Source organism: Callorhinchus milii, unplaced genomic scaffold (genome assembly GCF_018977255.1).
Source record: "Callorhinchus milii isolate IMCB2004 unplaced genomic scaffold, IMCB_Cmil_1.0 Scaffold4, whole genome shotgun sequence".
NCBI classification, from domain to species: Eukaryota; Metazoa; Chordata; class Chondrichthyes; order Chimaeriformes; family Callorhinchidae; genus Callorhinchus; species Callorhinchus milii.
In genome coordinates this window covers 42,275,257-42,296,326 of record NW_024704745.1, presented here as the reverse complement: position 1 = coordinate 42,296,326, position 21,070 = coordinate 42,275,257, and the positions used below count along the sequence as shown (strand labels likewise).

General features: G+C 38.7%; 1 protein-coding gene across 1 annotated transcript in view; it reads right to left on the bottom strand.

Annotated features, from left to right (window-relative positions):
• Positions 1 to 21,070, bottom strand: part of LOC103186406 (dystrophin-like) — a 775,626-nt gene that overhangs the window by 151,299 nt on the left and 603,257 nt on the right. Inside the window, 4 exon segments of the mRNA XM_042334068.1 lie at positions 2,854 to 2,935; positions 2,938 to 3,007; positions 13,136 to 13,347; positions 18,507 to 18,624. Of these exon segments, the coding sequence (XP_042190002.1) occupies positions 2,854 to 2,935; positions 2,938 to 3,007; positions 13,136 to 13,347; positions 18,507 to 18,624 (482 nt within the window).

Genomic DNA, 21,070 nt, shown 5'->3' with positions numbered 1-21,070 from the left:
GTGGCACTGGGCTTTTGTTGTTTCCCGCTGTCAAAAACAGCAGGTGATTTTTCATTTTGGGTACAGAAGGGGAAAATGTACATCTATTTTGTGTGTGTGGAGATATCCAATTCCTAGCAAGGGGGCTTTTGATTCCCCGGCGTGTTTGTTTATACATCCACATACCTAGCGGCTTAATGGGTCATCTTTCTTCATACTCTGGAAATCCAGAAAAGCTCCAGAGATTTGGACTAGGTTTTTGAATTTGTAGAGTAATAGTAAAACTCTGAATCTTCTTCTGAACCTTGCTCGATAATGCAATCAATTCTGACAATCAGTTCTGCAAGTAACACTTTAATTACCAATGCCTAGAATTCACACATTTTCATATCTAGTTTTTAAATTCTTCTGTAGTGCTGATCTATTTTTTAGGTTTGGTCAAACCAGATTTGTGAATCAGATTAGATCCACTTTTAGAGATGGGTTTACGTTGTGGGGTAGTGAAACATTGAACAGCAGTGTGACATTCTGTGAATGAGCTCTAATTAAGCCATTTGTGGCACCCCAGATTTAGAGAACAATTCTATAACCAACAGATAGTTTGTCATTGATTGGCCATTTATAGAAAATAAGATACACATTAGTCATAAAAGTCACAACAGTAGGAGTAATATTTATGGGAGGGTGAGGGATTATTCTCAATAAAACTAGCCTCTGTTGTGTATCCTGCATAATGCATAGAATGGGATTAATTGTTTTCTTAAATAAAAACAGAAGTTCCTAAGAACAATCAGCAAGTCAGGCAGCATCTATAGAGAGAGGAAAGTGAGTTAATTATCCAGGTCGATGACTTGTCATCAGAAAATCGACCCGTTAACTCAATTTCCTCTCGCCATAGATGCTGCCTGACCCGCTGAGTGTTTCCAGCAACTTTTTATCTGTTTCTGTTTTTATTTCAGATATCTATCACAGTATTTTGGCTTTTGTTCATTGTTTTCTTGTTTACTATTACATTTTCTCATTCTCCCCTTCTGGGAGTTTGAGGTGACTAATGCTTAGTTATTGGCCCAATTGTTACTCACCTACGCATCTATTCTTCATGTGTGAGTCCAGCCAGTGAATGTCAGAAAGCTATTTGACTGTCAGGACATTGGAGCCAAACCTAATCCGGTTCTTAGCTGACACTCATGAATATGTTCAACTGTTCATTGGATACTGGTCAGGACCCTGGTTGATATTCCTGCCCCTCGTTGAGACTAAGTGTACATCTGAACCTGGCTAACTCAGTCCTGACTGGAGCTCAAAAATGCATTTTCCTTATCTATACATCAAGCATCTAGTCAATGAGCCATCAAAGATTTTGTTTAAAGCAAGTAATTCACATTTGTGCAATCACCGTAGAAAACAGATAGTATCCACAATGTAAAACAAAAACAATTGCCTCTGATCACACTGGAAGCAACAACTAATGTGTTCATTGTGCCAGACATTGGAATATTTTACTACACATCAACATTTTACTTTAAAATGGTCCTCTTTTGCTAAATGCAAAAGCTAGACTGTTGCTCGTTAATATGTATGAAAACTTGCAACACATCTTCTTCAAGAGCAGATATAATAATAATAATCCTTGCATTTGATATAGCACTTTTCACGTCTTCTAGACGTCTCAAAGCACTTCACAGAATAGACTGTAAAGTGAATTGACTGTATATTTTGTGGGCGAAATGCAGCAGCCAATTTCGCACAGCAGTGACCCACAAACAGTTTCACAGCTTAAAATTGAGTGACTAATTTATTATTTTATTAATAATTGTTTTTTAAGGAATTATTACCCCCAGAAAAGCAATCCATAATAACATCCGAGTAACAACTGGGTTCCTACTTACTGCTAGGTAAATAGAGGCTTGTGGAGTAAGGAAACTTGCCCAACGTTTCGCCCTGCTGGGAATCGAACCCAGATCTCTCGCTTGCGAGGTGAGTGCTCTAACCACTGAGCTACAGGACTTCACAAAGATGGCATTAAAAGGTGTTACAATTGTCCAAGGTATTCCTGAGTTAGGGAGGGAGAGAAGGTCAACCAGATTCGCTGCTGGATGCTGTGCGTGTATAAATTCCATTGAAGACAAGATTGGACTTGATGGTTGAATGACCTGTACACAAAGCATTCCCTAAATACGTTAAGGAACGCTTTAAGAAATACTGCAAATTTTAGTCCACAGAATGTTGCAACACAAAAATGGATGATTCAGCCCACCAAGTGATTTTCTCCACAGTAACCCAAAATATCCCACTTTCCTGCTCATTCTCCATGCTCTTGCACATTTTCTTTCCAAGCAAGCACCTATCTAATACCCTTTTAAAATAAAATAATTGCTAGACTTTACTTCAACAAAGATTTGCGGCAGAGAATTCCACATTCCATCCAGCCTCTGTGTAAAGGCGTTTTTTCTAACCTTCTCTTTAATTCCTTTTGCAATCATCTTAGATTTGTGTGTTCTTACTGTTGACACCCGTGGAAATTATCTATTGTAATTTGACATAACCTTTCAGAATTTTGAAGGCTTTTATTAGGTTAACACTTAACCTCTTCAGTTTTAGAGAGAGAAAAAGGCCTTAGCGGTGGCTTTAATTGAAAGCGACAATGTCTCTGACAGTCCCAGTTGGATTGCGATAATAAATTCTGTGCTGTGTTACTGTGATCTGAAATAACAGTTACTGAACAACGTGCGTTCCTAAACAGCTAGAGCAGGTGCTCAAAGATTCTGTCCATTTCAAGTGTACCCTGAGGGAAAGCAGGATAAAACTAAATCTCTCCCCTCATCTTTTTTCAAACGTACAGGCATAGGAAGATAAGAGATTACTGGAGGTTACCTTTTATTAATGGCCGCCCATGAAGCATTAATGTTATCTGCCATCAGTCCCACCTTCCTGGTGTCATCCGTGGAATAGTCCGTAGAAGCTTGCCAGCGAGGTCGTTAGCCACATCTATGTGTATCTGCCACTGTCGCAGCTCCTTGAAAAATTGCTGAAAGCAAAATCCAAAATTCTCATGAGAGGTAGTAATAATCAAGAAAAATGTAGAGGCCGCAAGATTCAGCAATGGACTGGATTCATTATTTAAATGAGGATCCAAAATTTGTATAAGAATTCTCACTGGGGTTTTTGCTGATCTACAGGTTTCATAAGTTTATCTCTTTCCCCATTCTGCATCTATCCGGTTCTATGTAAATACACTGCAATCATGAGTGAATGTGACATGTCTAATTTATACAATACTCTGCATAAAACAAGATGCGACAATCAGATTTGTTGCTCAAGATATGAGATTGACAGGGTTATTATTCTTTTCCAAAGTTTAAGCATCTTAAATAAATCATTATGTATTAAGATAAGCAATATTTTGTGAAGACAAAAAGACTGACATGTGATATTTTGTGAAGAATTAAAAAAAGGGAATCATCGCAGGGCTTAATTTTGTGAATGTATCAGCCTTGTATCATGATTGGATAATGGATCCAGTCACACAAAAAAACAGCACTGAATTAATGCCACCTACCGACAAAGGAAGGAAGGCTTCAATACACAGTGTCGTTTTACTGCAGCTATTGTGAAGTAAAGGCAATAGGGAGGTGGTAGACAATGCATCTTAGAGTATGTGCCAGAGTCTGGCATGATGCAGTTGTTTTGGTGAGCTTCTGTATAAACTTGTTTCACTAATTATGAAACATATTCACTGTTCATGGTAGTTGGAATATACAGTGACCAAAAAGTCTTATTTTGCAGCTACCTTATCATCTAAAAAAATCATAATTTCTTTAAGACTTATTAGATATTGTAATGGTATCACAATGTTTCGGTAACCCTGTATTTGTTAATGTTTATGACTAGCTGACATCTTGTAATGGCTGAAGTCTCCTAATACATCTATTAATACACCACAATTTCTCCATTTCCCTCCACAAACTGTTTCTGATAGACCCAAATATGTTTTCTTGGCTACTCGGTCATCAAAAGGTATACTGAGCTGACTGTCAGAATTCAATTTCCATTTCCACTATCGAAAGGTTATTCTACAAAGTAAAATACTGTTTGGAAAATCAATAACTGGATAACAATGCTAAGACTCTGGATATTTTCCAAGCTATATCTCACTGCTTTTCTTTCAAGTGTGCAGCAGTTAAAGTCTCAAGATTAAAAAAACCTCCTTTTCGACTTCCAATACAGCTTTGCCTGGACCACTCACCAAAACAATGCAATTCAAAATAATATTCACATTTGTACACTGTTCACCAGAAATTAATTGGCTCAAAGTAAGTTTGATACTAGTGTCGAGTGACTTTGAAAGCCAAAGAGTCAGATGAATAACTGTATGTTGAGGCCAAGCATGTAAACCCCACTTGTGGTTTCATAAAGTGAAAGAGTCAAGAATGTTACTGAATCAGTAGGATATCCATTTCAGCTCAAGACTATCAAATCTCTAGACTTTCAATATGCATGTACATTACAAGGCCATGTTATAGCAAGTTCGTAATTCAGCCTGACAGAATATTTGATGTACATTCCAAGCCACATCTCTGGTTGCTTTCCATCAACTAAATAATCATCTTTTTATCCATGAAGATTACAACAAAATTAAATCTGGTGAGGCCTATTTCTCGTACAAAACCATTCTTTGTTTCAAGATGTACATATATTTCTTTCCACTATTACTGATTTTTACATTTATAAAACATTGTAAGCATGTCTCCCCAAACACAACACAATACAAACTTCTGGCAGTTGAGAGCAGAGCCCCGGATCCAGGGTAAATAGATAGAGGAGGGAAGCAAATATTGTAAATATATGTAAATTATTTTATCCTGGCACTGGGGCCCCTAATGGTCATGTGTGAAAAAACCATAGCGTAAATAGCACAAATACTGGAAAATACAATTCAGAGAGTAAAGAGTAGCAGCAAACCCCATATGTTATGCTAACTTGTGAGACCTTGGCTTTGAGGTGATCTTGGGTTGGAAGAATCATGGAACACTTTTTCCATGATTGTTTCATTTATGTTATAGTTTTCCCTTACAAGTGCTTTTTGTGGAGTCCTGTAGCTCAGTGGTTAGAGCCTCGCCTTGCAAGCGAGACACCTGGGTTCAATTCCAGGCAGGGCGAAACCTTGGGCAAGTTTCCTTACCTCACACACCTAATAATAATCCCTCCAAAACAAAAAACAATACTAAAATTGGTCATTTTCAATCTACAACTGTTTGTGGGACACCTCTGTGCGCAATTGGCTACCGCGTTCGCCCACAAATATACAGTCAATTCACTTTACAGTGTTTCTGTGAAGTGCTTTGGGACGTACTCCCGACGTGAAAAGCGCTATATCAAATGCAAGGATTATTATTATTATTATTTTTCAACCCCCCTACCTCCCCATATGTATTAAGTATCATGTGTGAAACAATGTGTATATCGACATTTACAGATGATTTTACTCAAAAAAGACTGGCTATGAATTACCTGAGTACTTTTAATTGGTTAATAAACGGCCCTGGTAAATCGCTCTATGTTTACACATATCAACATCTATTTAATAATCTTAGTTTAGAGTAAGTAACCTAGATTAAGATAGTTAACAATAATGGGAAATTATATTACAAACAGGGAGCACTTAATAGTAGTTTTCGCCTCATGCCTGGATTGCAGATTTGTGCCTGTTTATAAACAATTGGAATTCATATCACTTTGGCAACGCAGCTCCAGAGATTGAAATGTGATGTTAAACAGAAGGTGTTGCTAAAGTATGTGCCACTGTTGTTGGCTGTTATACTGACTGGAGCCTGACATTTTGTGCAAGCACTGTTGTCATCGTTCAAGTATTGTGATGACCCCAAGGTATTGGCAATTGCCTGTGAACTATTACTGGAAATGTTTGGTGATCTTCACTTCCCAGAAAGCAATAGTCAGTGGAGGTTGAGTCTGAGAATCAGGCTCCTGGCTTTTGTTAACATAATTCCCAAATTACTCTTTGGTGAGTGGAGAGCACAAAAAGATTCTAACGGTCCTTTGGGCAATTGTAAATATCTCGATATCTAACAAGACATCTGAGTGTGCCTGGAATGTTGCTGAACACGCTTGCTCTGATTCAACAGGTTTTTATTCTTATTGAGCTGGATTTCCTGAATACTAAGGAGATTGGAAATCTGACTCAAAGGGACAAGTCTTGGGAGATATGGAGTCGCAAACTCCTCCAGCCATTTTCCAATACATGCTGCCTCCTGAGACAAACAGGTAGTTTAAAATGGTACGTGTTGCAGTGTCACTGGAGGAAACAGGAGGAAGTATAACAGGCATACCCATTGGTACAATAAAACAATATCATAGAAATACTACCATACACAGCCACTCTGGAAACACCATATCTAGAGGGCTGACCTGGATATACAGATGTTGAGTAGAGTATTTTGCAAAACCATTTAATTTAGTCTGTAAATCAGATGATCCACTTGATATAATACAATATACTATCCGTAATACAATTCAAGGATTTCAATCAAAGTTGTGGGTCAGGAAGGGTCAGTCCTGAATCATAAACAATGGCAATAGTCTCAGAAATTGTCCACTACCTCAGGAGACAGTTCAATTCAGTCCTAGATACTGACAGAAAGAGATTGCTTCTATTTAATGGTTGTTAAAGGCTAAATTGGAAACTTGAAATCTCGGAAAAGTTAATTTACTCTTTCTTTAGAGAAAGTGGTGAGACCTTGGAAAAAAAATAGAATTCAGTCCTAAAAAGTGAAACAGAAATTCAAGTTTTATGGTCAACGATAATAATAATAATAATCCTTGCATTTGATATAGCGCTTTTCACGTCAGGAGGACGTCCCAAAGCGCTTCACAGAACACACTGTAAAGTGAATTGACTGTATATTTGTGGGCGAACGCGGCAGCCAATTGCGCACAGCAATGTCCCACAAACAGTCGTAGATTGAAAATGACCAATTTAATTATTGTTTTGGGTTTTTTGGAGGGATTATTATTAGGCGTGTGGAGTAAGGAAACTCCCCCAAGGTTTCGCCCTGCCTGGAATTGAACTCAGGTCTCTCACTTGCAAAGCGAGTGCTCTAACCACTGAGCTACAGGACTCCAGAATAAAAAGAATAAAAAGACATGCATGAAAACTGCATTAAAATCAAGCCGTTTACATTATATTTTTGCCTGAGGGTCTGCTTCAGAGTAAAATGTTGCCTCTCATAATGGCTGACTGTATGGTTTGGTAAGTAGTGAACAGGCCAAGAAGATAATAATAATAATCCTTGCATTTTGATATAGCGCCTTATTATGTCTTATAGACGTCTCAAAGCGTTTCACAGAATACACTGTAAAATGAATTGACTGTATATTTTGTGGTTTAATTCTGCTCTGTTTATTGCAGTTTAGGGCAGTGTTTGGGTAAGTTTGCAGAAAGTGATCTCAATTTTCCGGGCTAGAAAGCCTAAAGCTTTGAACCCACAACATTTTAACAGAGAGGCTGAACTCTAGCCATTGAGTTGTGCAATGTAAGGGAGTTCAAGAACCTACCTAATGGAAATAGTTGATGCAGTGATCACTTACTAGTTTCATTGGGATCTTCTGTACCTTCTACATATGATGATTATCCACAATTATTTAATTTAAATGAATTACCAATGTTTAATCATTTTTCAAATTCAAAAAACTCTCTTATCCTGTTCCCTTCATCATCTGGGGTTGAAATAAATGGAAAGTCTATGAAAGGTGCATGGCATCTTGAAAGAGAATGCTTGAGAGACATGGAAGCCCTTCATTCTTATGACAAAATGAGGATTAGTTGGTCAAAAAGTTAAAGAAATTGCTTTGATCAATTAGGTGTAGAACTGTAACATGAAAATTAAAAAGTAGTCTTCGCTAGAGTCATTCCACACACTTACTGTACTTGTTTGAGGCTGTCTAATCCTAATCTACATGATTATGCTAAATAACCTTTATACAATCTCAGTGACTGTGTTCTCTTTAAATGAAACTGCCTCATGATTATTCAGAGTTGATATACATGTGTTCCAGCACTGTTCTCTACTGTTCTTTAATGGCTCATATTGGCGAGGAATGAATCCATTCCAACAGAGTATGGTTTGAGTGTGTAAACTTTTCTACAATTAAGAAAATGTCAATAAGGTATTCAAGTGCAGCTAGGGAGAGAAAAAGCGAGGGGAGAGGAGGAAAGCTGAGATAAGGAAGAGAGGAGAAATGGAGAGAAGGAGGAACTGAGAAAGGGAGAGAGGATTGAAGGTGGAGAGAGAGGAATCAAGAGGAAACTGAAAGAGAAGATGAGTCCAAGGAAGGAAGAGATGGGACAAAAGAGACTATGTTACATAGTGTTCATAGGAACACAGGAACAGGAGTAGGCCATTCAGCCCTTCGAGCCTATTCCACCATTTAATTCGATCATGGCTGATCTGTACCTCAACTAATCTTTACGATTCCAATTTCCCACTTTTCCTCCATATCCCTTAATACCCTGACCTACCAAAAATCTATCAACCTCAATCTTGAAGGTGTGGATGGATCCAGGATCCACGGCCTTTTGGGGGAGAGAATTCCAGATTTTTACCACCACTGAAGTGGAAAAATGCTTCCTAATGCTTCCTGCGTATTAACGCACATTGATGCTAATGTAATCAAATGGAAGGGACAGTCAAAGATAAGTCAATCTCATTGTGAAAGATTCTGTTTTTCCCCTCATTTCTAACACATGAAAAATGGAACAAAATCCATTAATCAAATGCACCTCAGTCATCTGCTCCAAAACAGGAGTCACTTGCTGTCTATTTACTGCCAACCATCATCCAATACAAATTACCTTGCCACTGCCCAAACTCACAAATAAAATGATTAGATTGAATATCCTTCTGTCAAAAGCTATTGGCGGAAGCTGCTCATTTCTGCCATTCCTGATACACAGAACAATTTCTTCCAAGTGTAGTTAGAGACGTGCTGAAAATATATAAAGAGTAGATCAATATTCAATGTTTGTAACCCTTATTGAAAAGGCCACTGCTGAATAATTCAAATTTTTTTTGTTTGGAATTGCTCCATTATTTAAAATTAAACACCTCCTACATAGATTGGAAGGGAGGGCTTATTCCTGCTCTTGGGATATGTCACATCTGTGTTACTGTAGCAGAGGGACAAGTACAACTAAGGAAAAAATGTAGCAATATCCAGTGTTATAACTTACAGTATATTGTGACTGATTCTTTTGAATGAAATACATGAAAAAAACCATGTAATTGCATTTGTTTTGAAAGGAGACTAATGCCAACTCATGTACTTAGATTACCTTACCTGGTACCAAATTTACTGTCTTCTATAGATCTCTTTTAAAGGCATTAATAATAGGCTGTTGTAATGAATATTTGATGGGCTAGCCTATTACAGGTCCATTATTTCTTCCTTACATGACTTCATGTAATGAATTTGTATAATTACACTAATGACACATAATTATTTTTATTTTCAGGCCTCATTTGTTACCAAGTTACATCCGAATAATCAAATGCACATTCAAAGTACTTCATTAACTTAATTTTGGTATTTGAATTAAGTAGAACATGGAACAAGTTGGAAATTTTTTAAAAAATTAGACATTGGTCTGAAGATTTCAGGTAAGTATTAATGCTGCTGCTTCACTGTACATTTTCCAATTGCTTTAAATGGATTTGCACCAACTGACTATGGTTTGCACAGAGCGGTAATCAATGCCAAGCACTAAATGGTAATAGAGACTAAGATCAATGACAATGACAGTTCAGTAAGACCCAACATCAAGCTTTGTGTAACTTAATATAATTCAACAATTTGCACTTCTATTACATTTGTGCTGTACAATAAGGTCTCTAAATGCTTTATAGAGTTGAAAACCCTACCAAGCTGGGAAATATGGGTGGGGGAAGGAGGGAGTTGATTGCAGCGATGGTTAAATGAGGTAGGTTTTTAGAAGGTTTTTGAAAGCTGAGGAGAGTGTGAGGTGAAAGGATTTGGGAAGAGATTACCAAAGGGTATCGAGCTCAAAGGCTCGATACAAATATTTATTTATTTTGCTACCCTATTAAATAAAATGATACTTATTGTAGTGATTATAATAATCCTTGTACTTAATATAACACTTCATCACATCTTTGAGACGTCTCAAAGCGCTTCACAGAATATACTGTAAAATGAATTGAACAAATTATTTTTTTTAATATATTTTTTTAAAGGTTTATTACTTCCAGAAAAGTGATCCACCAATTGACTAACAACTGGGTTTCTACTTGCTGCGAGATAAACAGAGGCATGTGGAATAAGGAAACTTGCCTACCACTTTCTCCTGCCTGGGAATCGAACTTAGGTCCTCTCGCTTGTGAGTGGTCTAATCAATATGGTACAAGAAGATTGGGAGCAGGAAGCAGATTTTTATTTCTGCTCCCAATTGCTTTTCCAGGCTGTGGAGGTTCCGCATATGTACAATTTTATGTATGTACCACATGAGTAACTGCAGCCATTGCCTGAGAGGCCTGTAAAACATCTTAGAACAATTTTTTCGTGTGGAGTTTGAAAAAATGTGAAAGCTCTGCATTTATATTGCAGGAGTCCAAATCAATGTCTATTTGATGGTGGTTTCTTCTCTATGAACAAAGTATTAGTCATTTAGAAGCATTTGTCTTAGTGCAATAACCTGAAAAGTTGTTAAGGACTGCTTACACATAGCTCAGGAGTAACCTTTCTAAATTGATGTTACACAAAGTCTAGGACTAATGCCTGACAGAGAGATGTATGCATTCTCTTTGCAACAATTCATACCAGTGCAAAACCCCTGTAAGAACCTATGAACAGAATGTGTTGTGATCCTGCTTCATAACTGAAATTGTGAATATATGTTAACCCATGTAGTCGAAATAATTATTTTAATTAATGGTTAAAAATGCTTATGTTGTCTAGAAAAATGTCAAGATGATTGTTGAATATGTCTTTCCATAACAAATTCATGTTTGTGTTAAATATGTTTTCTATAACAATTCAAGATTTATAACAATTCATGTTCTTCTATAACAATAATAATTCTGCAGATTGTATTTTGTTATTCTTTTATGTGAGAAAATTGCTTCATGGACGTGAGAAAGGAAAGATTGTATATTCTTATCCTGTCTGTGGAAAATTGATTATAAAAGATGGATGCCTGAACTATACTTTGTTCAGCCTAGGACATAGCATATCAGGTGCTGTCCACACAAGAGCCAACTTTCATCTGACAATATGAAGTGGTGAAGCAAATGTGTTGTCTTCGGGGTTAAAATCTATCAGACTTAGACTGTTCCATCGTTTCATCAACTTTCGTTAACTCCAGCAATTTCAGGAAGAAGGAAACTGCAGAAATTCTAGAAAGTCTGAAATCGATTGAAAGATAACGGGAAGAGAAGAATTACAACGTACCACTACTGAGATGAATTATCAATATATAACAACTGTCAAATAAAGTGCACAGCTCAGCTGTCCATCATTAAAGATTCAACTTTGACTTTGTGATTAATTACCCAAGCAAGAAATTTCTGATCTGATGCAAGAGACTTTTCATCTAATGCAAGACTTTTGCCTGCTGTTTGTAAATTTACCAACTAACTTTGATGTGGACATTTGTCTATGATATTGACCTGTTTGTTGTATTTGTGATGATTTAATTAACAAACTTTGTATTTCTTATTAAGTAAAGACATTTTCAAAGCATGAGTTGCTGAGTGTCTTTGGTTGCTCTGTTCTCGGGTCCTTAATTAAAGGAAGGCTATAAAGAATAAGCTGGTTTTATTCTGCTCATTGCCCAGATACCAACAGAGGGCCAGAGGGATGATGTGGAGTCCTGTAGCTCAGTGGTTAGAGCACTCGCCTTGCAAGCGAGACACCTGGGTTCAATTCCAGGCAGAGCGAAACCTTGGGCAAGTTTCCTTACTTCACACACCTAATAATAATCCCTCTAAAACAAAACAATAATAAATTGGTCATTTTCAATCCACGACTGTTTGTGGGACACTGCTGTGTGAAATTAGCTGCTGCATTTCACCCACAAATATACAGTCAATTCACTTTACACATTGATCTGACCATGAGAATATTTCCGTCTGCACTGATCCCTTTACATTTACCTCTTTCTTCTCAGGGGGGATGTTTCTAACTGGTCTGGAGGACACAAAAACAAAGTGTCTGTGCCAGTGAGTAATTGACCAGTGAAAATATTACAGGATTTAGTTATTAAACTAAACAAATTAGCAATGGAGATATTGTTTGCTTTAGTTACGTAAATCATTTTTGACTGGATTTTTTATTAAAAAATGTATTTAAAATTACTTTACAAAAATAGAATTCTCATAAAATGTAATAAAATGAAACAATTAAATTAGTGGATGCATTGATCAATTATTTAAGTTCTTTGGGGCTACTGCTACAGTACCTCCAGCAATACCCCTATGTATACTCTGGGGTCCCTAAGTCTTCACTCTTGTCAATCTGTACCTAAACTCTCTTTGATTAGGTAAGCAAAACACAATTCTCTGGGAGACAGTGTGCATTCAAAACCAAACGGAAACCATATGATGTAGAACTCTCAATAGTTTGGTTTGGAGACTCTCAAGTTTGATGCTGAGTTTCTGCATGGTAAGACATCTGGCTGACCAAAAAATATCTTTACATGCTGCACTTTTCTCATACTCTCTCTCTTTCATTAAGTGAGCTCTCTCGCTGATTCTCTTGCAATGGTTTGTTCAGATAAGCTTATGATGGCTTTTCCTCTGTTTGCTACTCCTGTCAATTTTCCTCCCTAACCCTGCAGGTCTCTGCAATCACATGGCACATAGCCATCAAGCTCTGCCTCAAGCTTCCCCGATCCCTGAAGGGAGAGTCAATTAGCAACTCAACCTACACCCATGCCTGTCTTCCTGAAGTAGGATATTTAAAACTGTACACAATAATAATAAGCCTTGCATTTGATATAGTGCCTTATTGCATCTTCAAGACATCTCAAAGCACTGCACAGAATATACTATAAAGTAAATTGACTGTATACTTTGGGGGCAAATATCCTATATTCTAAGTAGAGTTGAAACAGTCCTTTGAATACCTTAAGCTCTGCATTCTGCTTCATCAATGAGTCCACGGTGTAGGACATTACTTTCCCAGTTCCCTGCTTGGTTTTAGCTCTCTCCAGATGTTCTTCTGCTTCTTGTTTAGCTTCAAGCCACTGGTTGGAGTCCTTGAGCATCTCCTGCAACTGCAGAGTGCGGGCTTGTAGTCGGTTCTGCACCTCATCCCACTGGGTTTGAACCTTTTCAACTGGAGGGAAAAACAGAAGGTTACGTTCAAGTCCAACGTCACTGTTCTGATCCCATGTACTTATTGTACAAGGACCCTTAATTTCAGGAGCTTATGCTTTCCCTAAACACCCTGTGCAAAAACGTGAGAGCACATTTACCTTTACCTGATTTGCATCAATCAAAAACGTAGGCATTTTTCTTCTGGATGGACAAAATAAAGCTAATCTTTGTTCCAATGACCAGAATATTTACCCAAACATATTACAATAAGCATTGCCTAGGAGAATAACAGACAATTCTACAAAGTAAAACATAATTTTTCAGGTGACATCTTGTTGTTGTGCCCAGTTAGAAACTGGTCTTCTAACCATATGAATTACTGGCTCCATATTCAGTCAAATATTTACTTATACACTGGAGGGAAAATTCTAGCATTGCTTATATTGTGATTTGATGAAGATTAACAGAATATATTGCCTTTTAGGCAGCTGAAACTCAGTGCTCAATCTCCTGCCTCTATCACCATGTGATAAGGTGTTATATCAACAACAGCAGCTTGCATTCATATAACACCTTTCATGCACGGTAGCATCTCAGAGTGCTTAGCGTAGCTCGATGCTGAACCAGGGGAAGGAACGAGGTTACGTAGGCACAGTCAAAGAGGTGTGATCTGAAAATGGAGAAGGAGGAGACAAGGCGGAGGGTTTGAGGGAGAGTTCCCAAGTTTCGGAGCGTAGTAGCTGAAAGCATGGCTGCCGAGGGTGGAGCGTAGGGGACAAGCAGGAGGCCGGAGCAGGCTGAGCAGAGGCGGTGGGTAGTGGAATGGGGAGTAAACAGGTCAGAGAGGGGCTTTTTAAATTAGTGCAGCGTCCTGGCCTTCGTGGCAAACTGTTCCACTCATTAATTATCTTCTCATTGAAGAAAAACCTCCTGGTATCTGTCCTGAAATTGACCTTTGCAGCTCTAAACCTATCCTCTTGTTCTACTGTCTTGGTGCATATTATCTGTTTAAACTGTGGTCAAAGCATTGATAGTTTTGAGAACAGCACAATTTTTAATCATATGCAAAGTATAAAACTGCAGATCTACTCTATTATTTTAAATATACAATGGTGTCTAATTTGTCATATTTGATAATAATAATCCTTGCATTTGATATAGTCTTTGAGACATTGCAAAGTGCTTCACATAATATACTGTAAAGTGAATTGACTGTATATTTTGTGAGCAAAACACAGCAGGGAATTACGCACAGCAGTGTCCCACAAACAGTTATGGATTGAAGTGACCAATTTATTATTATTATTATTTTTTGAAGGAATTATTACCCCCCGAAAAGCGATCCACCAATCGACTAACTGGGTTCCTACTTACTGCTAGGTAACCAGGGGTGTATGGAGTAAGGAAACTTGCCCAGTGTTTCGCCCTACCAGGAATTGAACCCAGGTCTCTTGCTTGCAAGGCGAGTGCTCTAACCACTGAGCTACAGGACTCCACAAGAATCAAAACAAGATTCTTGCTCTATTAATAATAATAATAATAATAATAATCCTTGCATTTGATATAGCGCTTTTCACGTCGGGAGGACGTCCCAAAGCGCTTCACAGAATAGACTGTAAAGTGAATTGACTGTATATTTGTGGGCGAACGCGGCAGCTAATTGCGCACAGCAATGTCCCACAAACAGTCGTAGATTGAAAATGACCAATTTATTATTGTTTTTGTTTTGGAGGGATTATTATTAGGCTCTGTGTGGAGTAAGGAAACTTGCCCAAGGTTTCGCCCTGACCTGCCTGGAATTGAACTCAGGTCTCTCACTTGCAAAGCGAGTGCTCTAACCACTGAGCTACAGGACTCCACTCTATTGTTCAATACTAAACACAAAGATGTGCTGCAGGTGGAGTTTACTGCAGAATGAATTTGGTCTACTTCAGCTTGTAATTAAGCTTTTATTGTCAAAGCTATATTTAATAACTTATCAAAACACATTTGACATATACCCTATGCTACTCAGAAGAGCAGATTATTTACAAAATGTGTAATTTGTCAAAAATTTAATTTGAGAATGAAACATGAAAATCATTAATACATCTTTCAACTTTTACCCAAAATATAATTTAAAGGCTATTAACATTAATGAACAGTAGAGCTGCTGTGGGAGTCCTAATATTTCGAATTTACTGATACATTGGGTATTATGGTCACTGTGACAGCCCTAATCTACTGTGATCTGGAACTCATTACTTGTTTAATGAAGTGTAACCTGAAATACTAAAATAGTTTTTACACTTTATATGAATTGCCCCTTTCAGCTCTGCAGCCAGGCATATCGCTTACCATTTCAGAGGCTGCACAAATAGTACTGTGAGCCACAACCCCTGTCCAGTGTAGTTGATTTTCTTATTTCTCCTTATATGTTAATAGAATATAATAATAATAATAATAATCCTTGCATTTGATATAGCGCTTTTCACGTCGGGAGGACGTCCCAAAGCACTTCACAGAATATATTGTAAAGTGAATTGACTGTATATTTGTAGGCGAACGCGGCAGCCAATTGCGCACAGCAATGTCCCACAAACAGTCATGGATTGAAAGTGACCAATTTTTTATTATTGTTTTTTTTTGGAGGGATTATTATTAGGCTCTGTGTGGAGTAAGGAAACTTGCCCAAGGTTTCGCTCTGCCTGGAATTGAACTCGGGTCTCTCGCTTGCAAAGCGAGTGCTCTAACCACTGAGCTACAGGACTCCAGAATATGACACCAGAAGTCAGTAATATGATTTTAACTCCAGGTTTAAATGATGAATTTCTTTAAAAACAGGAATTAACTGTTGTTAACTGGAGGCAGAATGTCCCCTCCACAGTCCCCACCCCCCACTCATCTCAACATCATTGACAACCTGGAGCACATTTGGGCTTCCAGTTTGGGGACCTTAGTCTTCAACTGTTGGTTAGCAAGATTGTGGTTTTACTCTGAGCTTGAACTAACTCAACTAAACCTCAGCCCTGAAGACGATGGCACAACTTTTATTTGGGGGGGAGGCATGGTTCATTTCCTGGTAATTCATGTTCAAAACTTAAAGAATCTCTTAATAGAGTAACATACTGACCACTGTTATTGGCGATTTGTTCATATTAAAAGGACAGTATCAAACAGATAACTCCACATTTGTGTAGTGCTTGAAAAGCCACCCAGAAAATCAGATGGCACAGTTGTAAGGATAGGTAGTGGCTATAATGTAAAAGCAGTTGGAGTGAGCAAAGCTCTGATTAAAAATATCAAACCTTGGCTCCTTCATTGGCTTGGTTGCTTGGTGCTCTGCCTAATGTGTAAATGAGCCATCCAGCAAAGACAGGTCCCCTGTGTAATGCTCTATTCAGCCTGAACTTGAACTTACTGACGTCGGCTAGGTTATTGCTAGAGTTCAACAATTGTTTCATTTAGCCACGAGCTTAGGAGGAGGGAAATTAAGTGTGCCTTTCCTGATCACTATCCAATGCCTCCTGCTGGTAAGTCTGAATATTGAGTGAGGGCAGGATCAGTGCAGTTGTGATGCTCTCCACCAAACTACAGCCTTACAACTTTCCAGCCTCACACCTAAATAACGAGTTGAGCAAGTACTGGAGGGTATCTGCTGCTCATGGAACCATATCTCAGCATGAGTCAGTGCCTTCTGGAGAGGAGAAGAGAAAATTGGAGAGAAACATTGATAAAGTGTGATCTTTTCTGTGTGGAATAGCCAAGTAACTGTTTGTTATTAATAATAACAAATGGCTGCCCCAGATAACTGTCAGTAGTAATAATAAACACATCCTCATCCTACTGAAACAGGACCCGAGAGTAATAAATCGACAGCCTGAGTCTCCCCCTGCACAAAGACCACAAAATCCATTCAAAGCAAAGGAAGATGCCTTTATTTGTGGAGTCCAGAGGCAATGATCTGCTTGAAATCGGTCTTGATTTATCTGGAGACTTGATCATCTGTAAATTTGAATTATCTGGAGTGGGGGTCACTGGCATTGCGGCAGATTATCAAACCTTGTAAGAAAGTGGGGGGTAATGCTGTGCAGCAAAGGGGATGTCAGTGTGTGGGGTGGGGCAGGTTGTAGGCCAGCTTGCTGGTCTGGACAGTCACAGTTTTCAGATTGCTCTTCGGATCTTCTCAAACATGGGCATGTGCCGAAGTCAACATTTGTCGTCAGTGCTACAGAAACTATTAAAACAGAAGTCCCTAGAACACTCAGCAGGTCAGGCAGCAGCTATGGAGAAAGGAAAGTGAGGCAAGGTTTCGGGTCCACGACCCATCGTCAGAACGGGTCGTGGACCCGAATCGTTGATTCACTTTCCTTTCTCCATAGATGCTGCCTGACCTGCTGAGCATTCCCAACGACTTCTGTTTTTCTTTCAGATTTCCAGCATCTGCAGTATTTTGCGTTCGCACAGAAAGTATTACATTGTTTAAAACAGGTGGATTGGACAGAAACATACTTGTTGTATGTTTCTTGTAATATAACAAGTTTATAAGCTAGTACTGGCTGCTTGTAATTAAAATTCAGGGAGATTTTGAACACTGTCTCGAGAGTCATGCTCTCAGCACACTGTTGCTTAATATTGACAGTGGGCAGCTGAGCTAGGAGGGCTTTTTGTAGTACAGATTTCAAGAGTTACAGGTATAGTAATGATTACAGTCTTCTTGCTGCCTTTTCAAACTGTTCAAACAGATTCACTGAGAATGTCCTATCACAATTCCATGTAGAGATCAGCGATATGCTGGTTTACTGTTGTGCAAATCCCTTCAATTTTAACATTGCCTTCATTTCAAGATGAAAAAAAACTTCTATTCTATGACAGATATTACTCAGTAAAGCACATAATGAGCAATGTTGGCGCAGAACAGCTTGTCTGAGGAGGAGGCTGAAGGGCGTTCGGGCATCTTTGTCGACCAATCTCACTGAAATTTATTCTGGAATTGTTGTCTTGTGGTAATTTTTCTGATTCCAAATGCGTTTTTACTTTCCTAAGGCACTTATTTGAATCCCGACCAATCAAGTTGTCAACATTCAAGCATCTCCGGTTAAATAATACAAAATTAAAAGCAGTGAAGTGTCAGAGCAACCCACAGAGGAGTTACATAACAGACAGGAAATTTAATCTTGGCATTTTCACACGACTTACTGCGATCTGTAATGACTGCACGAGCCTCCTGGTTAGTTGTCTTGTTCTTCAGGTTCTGGGCTGCAGTAATAAGCTCCTCCAGCTGAGGGCGCTTTTGGTCCAAGTCTTGCAGAGTAGCCTGGTTTGGGAGGGGGAAAGGAAAAGAAATAAAAATATCACACCAAAACTCCTCATAAAATCTAAACCTTTGGACAGAAAAAAATGTGTTAGTATTCAGCTTTGGCACTGAAGAACATATACGAAAGCCTTCAAATAATATCACCTGACAATATTTTAACCCCAGTGAAATACATTTCAAAAGAACTATAAAATGCAGAGATTTGGGTCTATCATATTAGATTCGCGTTATAACAGTCTTGGCATACAAATGACTGCCAGTCCTGCACAGGAAGCCGACTGATTGCCTTGACAACTCTTGGCTTCTTCTTGCACGATGCATGGAAAGTTGGCCAGTCCATGTCAGAAGCCATGTCAGAACTGTAGTGCACTACTGGTTACTACAGGTCCACAGGACACTCGCATTATAAGCAGACTTGCACTCCACCAAGGCACCTTATAATGTGTTGCAATTTCATTTACTTATTGGTCTAACTGACCCCAAATACAGAGCATCCCCAAATCTACAGCAACAGAGACACAACGGGGTCAAATTTGAAATCCATGTTTGTCACACTGAATGGCCCGTTGTAGATTAGTCAATGATGGTCTCAATAGAAATGACCAGTTACTTGTTTAACAGAATTCTATGGAGTTTTTTTCATTTATTACATGTCGTAAATTTAGCCTTGAATAGATACTGTTTAAAGGAAGAAACTGATGTTGTAATGGGAGAATGGTAGGTTGGTATTCTGAAAGGATGTGATCAAATGGGCCAAAGGGCCTCTTCATCCAAACTTCTCTTGTGATCTTGAGAGAGTAAACCTGGAACAACCCTTTCAGAAAAAACACAGCAGAACAAGAGGGCAAGGCTTAGAATTGTGAAGGGTAAGTTTAGGATCGATATAAGGAAAGAATTCTTCCACACATAAGGAAATCAACAGTCGGAATGGATAATAATAACAATCCTTACATTTGACAGAGCATTTTATCATGTCACCGATACTTCTCAAAGTGCTTCAACAACAACAACTTGGATTTATATAGTGCCCTCCACGCGTCTCAGAGTGCTTAACTCAGAGCACAGGACATACTGTAAATTGGATTGTGTGTATTTTGTGCGCGAAACACAGCAGCCAGTTTGCACACAGCAATGTCCCACAAACAGCCATGGAGGGAATGATTTGAGGGATTTGTTGGCCAGGTCACCAGGAGAAACTCCCTTCTCTTTTTGAATAGTGCCATGGGATCTTTATCACCCACCCGAACAGGCAGACAGGCGGACCTCGATTTAAGGTCTCATCCGAAGGACGGCACCTCCGACAATGCAACCCACCTCCAGCACAGCATTGTAATGTCAGCTTAGACCAATTCTCAATGTTGGGCTTGAACCCACAACCTTTTGACTCACAGGCTGACACCTGGCACAATGGTAGCACTCTACAAGAAGAGCAGTTGAGAGCAGAAGCATGGTTGAGAGTAGTACACTGGACTGATTTAAAAAAAACTAAATCCAATAATGAGAAGATTGTAGAATTGGGATACAAAAAGGTTAGATCAAATGAGTTGAAAGGACTTCTTCTTTCAAACATCTCTTGCAAAATCATGCTGACATTTGCTGGCCCTCTTCTGAACTTTGGGAAGAAACAACAACAACAACAAGATTGCATTTATAGAACGCCTTTCACGTCGGGATGACGTCCCAAGGCGCTGGACAGTTGGGTCGGGAAAGAAAGACAAAAAGTGCATCTCCGGTATGGATGGATTGTGAACTCAGTCCACCCACAGTTAGATAAAAGTGGCTGAATCCATAGGAGGCAACATTTATATTTGTGTAGCCAAGAAAGTAGAGCCATTATGCTGCAACATTAACATTTGTAGGCAGCGGGATCAGTGTCATGCTGAGCCCAGAATGATCTTACTAATAATTAATCTCTGCCTTTGGGCTAAATCATAGACCATTACATCCATTGCAACTAATGTTGCATTTATGTCGAGGCCCAATATTCAGCAGCAGCAACATTTATAAGGGTGTTGCCTCCACAGGTACAGATTACTTCCGTTAGCAAGAGAGAAAAAAGTCCTTGAAATAGAGATAACCCCCTGTTCAGTGAATGGTGGTGTGTTAGAAAAAAACATTTCAGATAAAGGATGGAAAGACTGGAAACTTAATTTAGAACATTTATCCCTACCATTCACAATCCCACAAAATGGGAAATATCCCATTAATATAGTTTCTACACTCTGAGCACAACACTGTCAGCACATCTGAGCTAGGAAACATGTTCTCTCTCACTGAGACAGAGCACTTGTCCTCCCTCACTCTCCCTGACCCACTGCACTACGATGAGCTTCTGTGCATTGACATATAGTGACGCAATTTGATGTTCAATTTTATGATTATAAATGAGACAGAATGATCGAGCCCCATAATCTGCGTGTTTAAGTCGTGGATGCAGCTCAGTATG